Source organism: Charadrius vociferus, unplaced genomic scaffold (assembly GCF_000708025.1).
Source record: "Charadrius vociferus isolate BGI_N301 unplaced genomic scaffold, ASM70802v2 scaffold49, whole genome shotgun sequence".
Taxonomy (NCBI): domain Eukaryota; kingdom Metazoa; phylum Chordata; class Aves; order Charadriiformes; family Charadriidae; genus Charadrius; species Charadrius vociferus.
The window spans coordinates 3,685,318-3,697,429 of NW_009661375.1; the positions used below are offsets into that span (position 1 = coordinate 3,685,318).

At 55.3% G+C, this 12,112-nt stretch overlaps 1 protein-coding gene across 1 annotated transcript; it reads left to right on the forward strand.

Annotated features, from left to right (window-relative positions):
• The first annotated feature begins 7,378 nt into the window (after positions 1 to 7,378).
• LOC104294347 (S-antigen protein-like) lies at positions 7,379 to 10,899 on the forward strand. The gene is made up of 5 exons (XM_009893942.1): positions 7,379 to 7,532; positions 7,923 to 8,111; positions 9,668 to 9,750; positions 9,865 to 9,946; positions 10,850 to 10,899. Exons 1-5 carry the CDS (start codon positions 7,379 to 7,381, stop codon positions 10,897 to 10,899), a joined length of 558 nt encoding a protein of 185 aa, XP_009892244.1.
• The last annotated feature ends 1,213 nt before the right edge of the window (positions 10,900 to 12,112 follow it).

Below are 12,112 nucleotides of genomic sequence, written 5' to 3' on the forward strand. Positions count from 1 at the left end.
TGTTCTGGCCTGTTTTTTTTTTTTTTTTTTTTTTTTTTTTTTTTTGTGGTCACCGGCTGGCTCTGTGAAATGGTCCAGCTGGACAAAACCCCAGTAGAAGGGGAAAACATTATCCAGCCTCTCCCACCTGCAAGGCATTGGGTTTCTTGGGGCCTTTTGCGTAGCTAAAGATGAGACGCCAATGCACTTTACAGCAAGGAGCGACGTGGAGCAGGTTCCTCTGGTTAATAAAATGGCTGCTTTCCTGGGCTTTCTCTGAAGACAAAATTACAACTTGCTGCGTTGCAATGCTCGGTCAGCTACGGTGTGAGTCGCTGGCCAGCTGCGGTGGTGTTTCCAAGGATGTTCAGGGCTTCAGCTTCCTTCTGCCCTTCAGGACAGCCCTTCCCAGATGGTCTGTGGCTGCCCAGGCTGTCCCTTGGCTTTTGGAGCAATTCGACAGCAAAACGAGCATAAGGAGCTCCTGCCACATCTGTGTCCCCATCCTTGCCCTGGGCTCCTCTCCTTGTGTGCAAGGGAGCCAAGAAACTGGCAGCAGAGCACGACCAGCCTGTAAAGGGAGGTTTTGCTTTCTGGTTTTTAGATCAGAGTCAGCACGAAGCAGTCATGATCCCCCCAAGCTGTGGGACAGGACCCTCTGCTACAGCCACCAAAGCCTCCTGAGATGGTGGCAGAGGACACCACCCTAAGTGATGGAGCCATGGAGGGAGATCAGTCAGTGCTGGGAGAAACTCTCTCCCTCTTGCCCCCGGGGTGGCTTAATTATAACCTCACTTAGTAGCTCAGGGGCCCTTTGATGTGGGGAGCACCCCAGACCTCATGCAGGTATCTCGGAGAGGAGATGTCTCCACATCAGCCAGCCGTCTAGACTCTCTGTGGAGAGGACCGGCTGGGAGGGTGTGATTCAGCTCAGCCCGCAGCCGACGTCTGCATCCCACCCAAGGTGACTCTTAATAAATTAAGTGGCGACCAAATTGCAGCCCTGAACGGAAGCCACGGGGCTGCAAGACGCACCCGGGAACCAGTCTGTGCCCCGGGCACGGGGCGAGCTGCTCCGCACAGGCAGGGCTGGCAGGTTGCTCTGCCTCCGATGGCTGCTCCTGCTCCGCCAACGCTTCCACGGGCTCCCAAATTCACTGCATGGGCCGTTTTCGCTATAGCCCAAATTATCCCTTTGCATCGTATGCAACGGTCAGCGATACCACCCCAGCGTTGGCCAAGGGGGGGATTTGTCCCCCAGTTCCCCACACTGAACGTGGCCTTTGAGCTCAACCAGCATCGCCTTGGGCGTTTCTCTGCACCGCCGGCCAGGGACAAGCCGTGCCTGGGTTCTGCCCAATTTGGGGTGAAACCAAGACTTAATTGGAGCATGGGTGTCACCAGAATAGCTGTTGGCAGGCGGTCAGACTAATTAAAGTCCATTTAGGGGATGGAGCTGCCTTTCTCATGGCAGGAAGCAGCAGCTTCGTGCGCTCAGATGAAGTCAGGGAGGAAGGCACGGATGCGGTCATGGATACAGGGATGTGCTCCTTACGCGCCTTTGGGGGAGGAACCGTTGTGTGCTCGATTGACTGGAAATAAAAGGCCATTTCCCGGCTCACGCCAGGGAGATACAAGCTGATGGCATCACTGGTCTGTAAGGACATCAGCCGTATGGGCAGTAGAGCTCCTCTGGCAGCAAGCGGGGAAGAGCCCTGCCAGGACCAGCAAGGGTGTCCAACACAGGGACACGATGGCAATTACAAAATAAATGAATAAACTCTGTCCTGGCTGTGGGTCCTGTTAGGGGATGCATTTTCTCTGCATGGTGCAGTGGCCCAAGCGCGCTGCAGCCTTGCAAGGTCTCCCATGACATGGGAGAGTGGTCCTACACCCTTGGGTATCTCCTTTTTGGCTTTCCCGGCTCCCCAAACCCCTGGTTTTGGGCATCTCTGCGGGTGTCTGGCAGCCATGGTGTCCCTGGGTTGGGGATGTGCCATGCAAATTCCCTGCCCATCTGGGTACTGCTCCCTTGGAACAGCTAACAGGCAGGATTGGACAACCCACCAAGCCTCTGGGGGGCCAGTGAAGAGCTCACAAAGGGCACAGGGCCACCAAGGCTTAGCTGCTCTCTCGCTGTTCTCCAGGCTCTCTGGATGAGTATCCAGGAGCTTCTTCCCGACTCTGGTGACATGGAGAGCTGTTGTGGGGACCAGCTGCAAACCTCAATGGTACCAGGCTGGGTTTCCTGGAAACAGGGTCCCTGTGAAGATCTGAGTATCCAGAAGGTGCAGCTGAATTTGGTGGGTCCAAGGCCAAGAGATGCTGCTCTGCTCTGCCCCTGGCTCACCATGCACCCCAGGCCCGTTCCTTGACATGAAAAATATACCTGACCTAAGTCTAATGTCAACAGTGTCCTCCCCAGCATCTCAGGCTGGTGTAGTGAGCCCTCCAGGGCCACCACCATGCCAAGTGATGCTTTGGAGGACCTAATTTCTCAGCAGCCTGCTGCAGGGTCTGCAGAGCCTTTCTTTCCTGCCCTTTGCTGAAATGGTGGGGTAGGAGGGTGGGACATGCTGGGTGCTCTTCCACGCCAGCACTGTTTCTGCAACTATCTGAGGCCACCTGAGAAATCCCATGGATGCACATGAGTGAAGCAACCTGGAATCACAGGTCCTTCAAAGCTGCAGAGAGGAAGCAGAGGAAGGGCTGATAATTTGGCCAGGGGAAAACAACATGCTTCCTAAATCCGGAAAAGAGGCAGACTGGAGTCCCTCTACAGCTGGCTCCTGCGCTCGGTGGCACATTTCCCACTTGGCTTGGTGTTTTTCCCACTTTTGATCTTAAGAGACAAATAAAAACACCCGACAAACAAATGACACTGTTCCCTCCCAGCCCTTCCCCGCCATCTGCAGCGCGGGGACGGCACGTAACCGCTCCCCTCCAGGTCCTGCACCCATGACCTTCAGGAAACTGCCATGGCTGGAGGCCAAGACCAAGGCTGAGCAGCGATTCCTTCCCACAGCCTTGATGGGCTTCGGGTCTGGCGTCCCTCAGCCACGTGCCTTCTGCAGACCAGCCTTGCAGGAGAGACCAAAACAAAGAAAACTCTGGCTTTCCACGACTGCCGGGCTTTTCCTGGGGAAAAGGCTCCATTTCCCCCCCAGCCTGCCCTCGAAGAGTTGGCTTAACCCAGATCCTGATTTCCGTCTCCCACCACTTGCTGCTTCCCCGATAAAGAGCCACGTGAAATTTATCTCACCATCTTTCATTAAAATAAACCAATTAGGCAACGCTCTGGATCCTCTGATCCAGGCCAGCTCGGTCAGCTGGTGTATCCATGTTTCCAAAGCATCTTCTCGCCCTGCTTACCCTCACATCAAAGCGAACCAGGGAGCAGCCCTGTCCTCGGAGCGCTTCGGCAAAGTATGTCAAGGGATTCGGGAAACAGCTGATTTAATGCTGAGGAAATTAGTAACCAAATGAGTTCTTAGCCAAACGGCTCCTCTTCTTGATCTTGGGAAAAGTGGTGTTTAAATTCTCTATCTCATGGTTTTAGACTCAGGAAATGTGATTACACATCTGTCATTATTTTACTCTTCTGTGTTGATGGCTCATATTAAACAAACCACATTCCTGCATTGCTTAGTAATCTCTGCTGTTCCCTTTCCTCGCTGAGGAGACAAGTCCCAGCTTGACATCAATGTACCTGTTGATCAGAGCTCCACTGTTAACCAACCGGCAGAGCTGTGTAGACACCAGCTGCGGGGAGCGTTTGCACCACCGGCTTCTTTTCTCCAACTTGCTGCAACTTTGCATCCCCCTTTTTTCCTAACCATCGTTTGGCTGAAGAGCAGGAGGAGCCGGGCGAGATCCACACCCCGCTGAGACCCATGTGTTTCTCGGAAAGGTGCTTGAGCCTTCCCCCATCTTCCACCGAGCAGGTAAGAACATGCGCTTTAGGGTTGGACACCAGTCAAAAAAGGGTAGGTCCCTCCAAGCGGAGCACGATTCCCAGGGATCCTGGTGCCTCAGCAGCCCAGGAGGACGTGGAGAGCCCCACAGTCTCACCAGCTTCTGCGGGATGGGCTCCCACCAGCCACGCAGGAGGAACCTGCCTTGAAGTGTCCCACCTCTGCAGGAACACTGAGCTTTTCTCTTGGTGGCTTTATCTTCCAGCTCTGCTGAGACAACCTTGAGCTCGCCATGGAGCTGCTGGAGGAACCCGACTCATAGATGTTCCCAGCACCAGGTAGGAAAACGAGTGCCTGTTTTTAATAGTGTTGGGCTGGGGAAGGGAAAGGAAAGGTGGTGCAGATGGTGACCTGACGCTGGAGAGGCCATCTTAGCTGGCTCCCAGCCGAACCGTGGGGCTGCGGCGTTGACTGAGAAGTGCCTGTCCATGTGTTTGTTACCTGTGGCTTGTGAATGGTTGTAAATGCTTTCCATCTGCTGGAAACAGCAGACATCTCAGGGCAATCGTGGTGTTATCAAGCTTCCTCTTCTCCTGGTGAGGACATGGTTGTCCAAGTGAAGGCAGCCATGCTCCTCGGGGCCCCGTTTTCCTTTATCATGGCGTTTTGGCACAAAAGCTATACTGGGAAGGGCTCAGGTCTCTAGGGATGCTTGTGGAGGATCGTGCTGTCTTGGGAAAACCCCAAGCTCTCGGTGTGAGGCTGTTCAGCTGGATCTGCTTGGTTTTCCCTGGGTTTTGTTTGCGTGATCTCCAGCGGTTGCCTGCGCCGAGCCCCACATTTCTCCTGTCCGGGCAGCTGACAGAGGGGGAAGGGCTGGGGTGGGGGGAGAGGTGCTCCCCAGCCATGAGCCCACCACATTCACACCAGGACTGATTTCCATGGGAGAAGTGAGGCTGCAGCAGCATCTCCCTGTTCTCGGCGAGGTGCCTCGGAGACGAGTACGTTTGTTTTAAAATAACTCCTTTTGTTCTCCGCCATGTGAGATCCCAGAGCGTTTTTCTCCATCAACCCCTACAGGACAAGAAGGGAAGGTCCCGGTAAATGGGGACCGAAATGAAATGGTGGTGGGAGTGGGAGGGCAAGGCACACGTGGGCAGCGGGACCGCTCTTTGCCGTGGGAGGCTGGGCAGAGGACCTGGGGGCCACCGAAGGACTGCCATCCCTGGGCACCTCTGGAGGATTGTCATCCCTGGGCACCACCGCTCCCACCCGCTGTGCCCCAGCAGCCAGGAGGAAGCCACTTCCCTCACCACAGGGCACCGAGGGCTCACTCTTACCCACCCACCCACCCAAGGGAGTGGGTGCAGCGCTCTGCCTGAGGGTCAAGGTGGGAGCGATGGTGGGTCCCCAGCGCCCGTTGCCACTAACAGCTCATGCGTGCGCCATAGCCTGAGAAATGAGCTGGGGCTGCAGATCGGTGGACTATTAAGTTGCCTGTAGCTTTGGGGTTTTTTATATGTATGGCAGCTGTGGCTTGGGTGTTTTTGGCAGGCAACCCCTCTGGATTACCCAAACCATCATGACGTAGAGAGCTGATGCTCAGGCTTCCTTCTGGCCATGGGTACCAGAAGACCATGTGCCTTGCTGACCACGTCGTTGCGGTTTCAACCCCTCCTTGAAAGCCTGGTGGCAATGGGGGGTCCTCCCAGGTGCCCCATGGGGACCTTGCTCCTTTGGGCAGGGGGCTAGCCTGGATGTGGCACTGGGGCCAGGGCCAAGGATGGATCAGGGGAAAGCACCAGCACTCCATGGCGATCCAGCGGTGGCAACTAGGGATGCCCACGGAGCAGACCTGACCTGCTTGTGGCTGCCCAGGAGCCAGCACCACATCATGCTGGACCCAGAGCAGGATGAGGTCTTCCTCAAGCTCTTGGGCCACCTGGAAATAGCCTGCATGAGGGAGGCGCTACTTCTTCTGGGCCGGTTTCACCCAGGGTCCCCATGGAGCCTCTTGCAGCCCTCGGTCTCTGCCTGGAGAGGAGGCAGCAGTGTGGTGCTGGGTGCGTTGAGTCACTCGGTTTGAGGACAGGCATTTATGAGGACTTTATGGCTCACTGCTGACCATTGCTTCTTTGAAAGTACCTGCAAGGTGCGAGGCCAGCACCGACACTGGCAAACTCCTCCCGTCCCAATGGAACATGGAGCCGGGCGCTCTCGGCAGGCAGAGCGGTTTGGGCGGAACGCCTGTAGGATGGCTCTTTTTAAACAATTAAGAGGTTCTCCAGCTCATTTCCTTCCATGCCCTCGCAGAGGAAATCAGCTTAATTAGCAGTCTTGGTGAATAATTAATTTTCTCCAATTTTTTTGATAGCTTCTTTAAAGCGAGAGGAGGGCCTGAGCTGCTCCGGTACGGCACAAGCTGCTGCCGAGCAGCTCCTGGCACCGCTGTAGCTCTGCCCGTTAGCCAGTGCCTGCAGACCCCGAGACTCATTTGCTCCATGATGGGTGGTGGGAACAGCTGAAAAATGGTGTGAGAAGGGATGAGTCTCACGGAGCTGTTTTTCAACTGGTTTTGCATCCCCTGCATTCCATGGAGATAAATGTGGTGTATTGATGCCCCAAATATTGAGGCCCCATCCCTGGAGGTGTTCAAGGCCAGGTTGGACGGGGCTTGGAGCAGCCTGGGCTGGTGGGAGGTGTCCCTGCCCATGGTGGGGGAGGTGGAACGAGATGATCTTTGAGGTCCCTTCCAACCTAAACCATTCTATGATTCTATGCCATGGCAGAGCATGGGCACGTGGCCCTAAATCCTGCTGCCCCCTCGATTAGCCAGCCTACAGAGAGGGATATGAGGCTCCCTGGGCATAAAAATCAAGTTTATTTTCAGCTTTGCCTCTCTGCTTTTAACAACAGGAGGGTCTGCTGTTGTTTAAACCTGAGCGGAGAGACTTTAATTACTACTTCTCTGCTGAGAAGGATGTAAATACGAACTCGGGGAAGCAGCGAGGGTTATTAAAGCGAAAAGGCTGTAATTGCCGTGCCCCTCCCTCTCCATCAGATTTTCCTCTCTCTCCGGTTTGGAGAGGACCGGCTGATCCAGTCGGGCTGTCTCTGGCCATGGGTTGCAGGCTGTCCCCGGGGAGCCCGCTGGCAGGGAGGGGACGTATCCAGCCAGCACCCACCCGAGTTAGGGCTTCTGCCAGCCCAGCCCGCGGCAAGGAGAGGGAATCGCCTTTAGCCAGGCAGGATAACGCCGTAGGATCTCTGGGTTTTGGCATCGCCACCCGGAGATGTTTGCAGTTTGAGGAGCAGGGCAAGAGTTTTGGGTGGGTTTTCCTTGGAGAAATCCTGCTGCAGTTGAAGAAACTCCCAGCCCAGCTGTAAACAGCCTCTCTTGGATGCAAACAGTCCCATGTCTTCTTTTTTTTTTCCTCCCCCCTTTTTTTTTTTTAAATCATATCTTTGATTTCATTTAATAATGGATGAATTATCAGAAATATGTGCTGGCAGGGAGCCCGGGTTTTGTCAGGAGGCGAGAGGCTTCACTAACGCATTGGTTGAAAAGATTTTTTTTAAATGAAAAAGACAGCGAGAACAAATTCAAACAAAAAAAAAAAAAAAAAAAGAAAGAAGAAAGTAAGTTTGTGCCAAAGCCTCCGGGGGTGGGAAAAAACCAACTTGATTGCAGAACTTTTTCTCTCTCTCTTTTTTTCTTCGTGCCTGTGCAGGAGGTGGGACTCCTCTCACCCAACTCAGCCGTCTCAAACAGTGCAGGGTCAGCTACGCCCCGTCCCCGCCAGGTCGGAGGGGGGAGATGGGAGCTGTGCCCTCTCCTCCCCCCGAGGATCCCCATCCTTCCAAAACCTCTGGCACAGCCCCTTGGAAATGGGGTTGTGGAGAGATGACGCCTCTCACCCTCGAGCGATGCTCTCCACCACCTCTAAACCTGCACCCCTCTCCTTGCCACGCACCCAAAGTGTGTCCCCACGCCGTGTGTCCCCACCGTGTCCCCCCCCAGCGCCCCAGGGAGCAGGGAACGGGTGGCGAGGGGGACCTTCGCCCCGCGGCTGGAGCCTGGTGGGGTGAAGCAATCGCGCTCAGTCATCGGGGAGGAACGAGGCGAAGCCGGGGCGCGCGGGAGCGCAGGGGAAGGCAGCACCTCCCCGCCGGTGTGCACCGACATGCCGGGTGGCACCGGCACGGCCTTCCCGCTCGGTGAGGCGGGCAGGGTTCGATCCATCCCATCAATGCCATCCCTTTGGTCATCCTGCGGGCTCTGGATGCGCTCACCGGCTTCGGGGTTAGTGTTTGGCATCGCTGCGCTGACGGTAACATCGTCTTCTCCCACCGCCGCGGTGGCTCTGGCTGTGCAGAGGGGAATTTCCCTCCCGCCCTTTTAAGGCCAGTTTTAAGGTGAAAATCTGGACTTGCACCCAAAAGGCCCAGTTCCATCTGAGCTACTTGCTCCCACCGACGAATCTGGTAACCTTTCCCTTGAGAAAGCGATTTCTCTCCCGCGCGAGGCGGTTCCCCGTGGGGCCGCTCGGGTCCCGGCAGGTCTGGGTTCGGTGCCCGCAGCCCGGCCGCGTGGCCGGGGACAGGAGATGCGCCCGCACCAGATTTCAGCCCATCTGTGTCGTTCGTTTAGTGGCCAACCCAGCCTAAACCCCGACAGCAGCCTGAGTCAGAGTGAGTCAGCCCTCTGGATTGCTCTCCCGCTGCCCCCGAGCCAACCCAGCACATTTATTAGTTAATTAATTTTCATTTCCTCCTCCTCCTCCTCCTCTCTTCCCTTCCCTTCTCAGCGAGCCCTCTCCCCTGTCTCGCCCGCCCCTCTCAAAGCCAAGAGGCAAAGCAAACCCCTGTTCTCCGGGGACCTCCACCCCATCAGCACCCCCTCCCAACAGCATCACCCTTGGGTTTGGCCCCGGGGACACCTTTGACACCAGCTCTTGGTCCCCTGTCCATGCGGTGGGTGGGTGGCAAGACCCCCGTACTCCCAGAAGGAGATGCCAGAGACTCTGTCTGCCTTTCCCCCACCGAGACTCAAATTTGGCCCTTCAGAGAAACCCAACAGCGTCAGGTTTTAACTTGTTTTTTTTTTCCTGGCCATTATTTTCTGGCTCTTCCCAACACGCCCATTCTCCAGCACAAGGATGCTGGCCGAGGACCCGGCGTGCCCCGTGCCACAGGAAGGGCGCAGGCTGTTATTTCGGCATCTTGATGAGTTATTAGCAGAGACGGACGTGTGTTAAGGATTGCAGGGAAGAGGAGGAATGCTCAGCGGCTTTGCAAACGGCTTGTCCTCAGGGCTGCTTTCACTCCATTTCCATGCTCCTCTCTGCTTTCGGGAGGTTTTATCCCTGGGGAAGGGGCCGAGCGGGGCTGTCACCCGTGTGCTGGGTCCTGCAGATGAGGCGGGAGCCTGGCTGAGCTCCGCACGTCGGCCGGCCTCGTCCTCCCCACCAAAACCTGGGCTTTAGCTAAAAACCCGATAAAAACCAGGGTTGGCTAAAAAACCCTGCGATCACACTCTGGCTGCTGGAGGAGAGGGTCTGTCCCCCACGGGGAAGGGGATGCGGATGGTGTAAGGGATGGGGATGGGAATAGGAATAGGAATGGGAATAGGAATAGGAATAGGAATAGGAATAGGAATAGGAATGGGGATGGGGATGGGGATGGGGATGACAATAGGGATGAGAATAGGGATGGGGATGGGGATGAGAATAGGAATAGGAATAGGAATGGGAATGGGAATGGGGATGGAGCAGAGAATAGGGATGGGGATAGGGATGAGAATAGGGATGGGGATGAGAATAAGAATAGGGATGGGGATGCGCATAGGGATGGGGATGCGGATGAGAATAGGGATGAGAATAGGGATGGGGATGGGGATGAGAATAGGAACAGGAATAGGAACAGGAATAGGAATAGGAATAGGAATGGGGATGGGGATGGGGATGGGGATGGGGATGACAATAGGGTTGGGGATAGGGATGGGGAAGAGGAAAGGGATGGGGAAAGGGGAGAGGAGCACCCTCCCGGCCACGGTGCGCAGGCTGCCTGCAGTCCTGCCTGCTCGCTGGCTCATCCAGCTCAGCTAATAAGCAGGTTAGCTGCGCCTCGGCTTCCCCACCTGGGTGGGGAGGATTTTTTCCAGCACTGAGGGTTTGCAAGTGAGGCATAAGAAAGCAGGCGGGAACAAGCAGGTAATTTTTACCCCCAGGAACTAAGGAATGTCATTTCACTTGGAAAATGCACGCATTTTCTGCTGTTCTCCCCGCCTTTCGTTCTTCCCCATCTTGTTCCATGCTACAAGAGGGAAGGAGAGACCTAGAGGAGTTGGGCAGTTTTTATGGTGCAGGTTATATCTGATAGGAAATCAGGTCCTTCTCTATCTCATCTCTTGTGGAAAAATCTCAGTTTCTTTGGCTTTGCTGATGAAAGTTTAATTACCTTAAATGCAAATGATTTATCAAAGGAACACAGATATTATTTTTTTTTTTCAGAAGTTCATGCGTTGCCTGGGAAGCAAAGTGTTTATCGAGTATTCCTCTGAGGAGGGTCTGCTCAGCGTAAGGCAAAGCGTTTGGGCAGAGGCAGGAAAAAAAATACCTTTGCTTTTTTTTCCCCCAAATAGCTTCCCTCCCCCGTGAAAGATCTCCCTGAGCACTTGACAGCGTCCGTGCAGCCAATTTTACAAGTGACTTACATTTTCCTGGTCTCTGGGTTTGCAAACCTCGTGCTGGGAGTTGCCCAGGCTGGGGAAAAAAATGGGGCCTTTGCTGGTTTTCCATGTCCTTTGTGTTAAGTTCATGTGCCGGGAGATCTGATTGCAAAACCAGTGCCGTAGTCAGGGAGACAAAAGTGCAGGTGTTCACACTGTGCTTGGCGTGCCTCTTCCTTTTGTTTGGGGGTGGTTTAATTTCTTTATCTTGTTATCTTTCTTAAAGATGCCTCTTTAAGCCCTGAGCAAGACTCCCCGGGCAGCCAGCAGCGGTAGCAGGGCTGAAGCGACATACCTGCTCCCCCCGGCCCCAAAATTAAAGGGAATGGCAATCTAGGAACTCGACTTTGAGCGTAAGAAAGTAGCCTGTGCTCTGGAAAAGCATCTCAGGTTTGCATCCCAGTGAATTCAAAGCAGCTCAGTGGCTGAGCATTGCTGAGCAGGGGTAGTTACCACCACGGCTTTTCACAGAATCAAAGGATGGTCAGGGTTGGAAGGGCCTTCTGGAGATCATCCAGTGCCACCCCCTGCCAGAGCAGGGGCACCTCCAGCAGTGGCACAGGACGGCGTCCAGGCGGGTTTGGAATGGCTCCAGAGTGGGAGACTCCCCCACCTCTCTGGGCAGCCTGTGCCACTGCTCTGCCACCCTCAAAGGAAAGAAGTTCCTCCTCAGATTTAGATAGAACTTCCCATGTTCAAGTTTGTGCCCGTTACCTCTTGTTCTAAGTAAGTTTTACTTACTGCAAGCCCAGGAGACCCTGTGTGACGCTGTGTTTCCTACCCTTCCCCAAAAAACCCCAATATGTGCAGCATTCCCAAAGCCTCTGGAGGACCGTGGGTTGACCCTGTACTGGTTGTCCACCTTCTCCCCAGCCTCTTGCAGGTAGATGCTGGGGGACAGCCAAACCTCACTGCTATCCCCAACCCAGGGAACGTGGGCCGTGGACGTGGCTCACCCCCAGCACGGCACAGGGGTGCCGCTTCCCACGTGGTGATGGGACCCTTTGGCTACAGCACCCACCGGGCTGAGGGGTGGCCGGGTAGCCTGGCCCCAGAGGAACCAGACGCTCCCATCAGCAGATAAAAGGGTTGGCGCTGGCTGCCTGCCGGTGGAAAGTCCCAGCTCGCTCCTCGCCCGCCCAATCTTCTCACCTCGAGCTGTTTGCAGTCATCTTCTCCCCGATTAGCATAAGCAAAGCTAAGCTGCCTGGATGCTGTCTGCGAGCTCTTTTGCGATTGCATTAAGCTGCTGCTCCTATTGGTATTTGAGGCTATTTTTAATGCTCTTTTCTTCCTCCGCCGTGCCACCTAAAGCATTACCGGCAGTGACGAGGCCAGCCCGGCATGTCTCAGCTGCCCGTGCGGGCAGACAGACGCGTCCCGGCGGCCTTTCATCAGCCGGGCAGTGGCAGTGGCGTCGCTGCCAGCGGGCTCAGCCCTGCCCCGCAGCCCTCACCCCGCGCCGGGCCAGCCGCGGAGAGTCCGGTGC

What these genes read in the sequence shown, in the direction of transcription:
- LOC104294347 (XM_009893942.1), top strand. Translation starts at nt 7,379, where the DNA reads ATGAATTATCAGAAATATGTGCTGGCAGGGAGCCCGGGTTTTGTCAGG. An exon ending in AAAAAAAAAGAAAGAAGAAA is followed by an intron (nt 7,533 to 7,922) that starts GTAAGTTTGTGC and finishes CCAGCGCCCCAG; the next exon opens with GGAGCAGGGAACGGGTGGCG. An exon ending in CGGCACGGCCTTCCCGCTCG is followed by an intron (nt 8,112 to 9,667) that starts GTGAGGCGGGCA and finishes GGGATGGAGCAG; the next exon opens with AGAATAGGGATGGGGATAGG.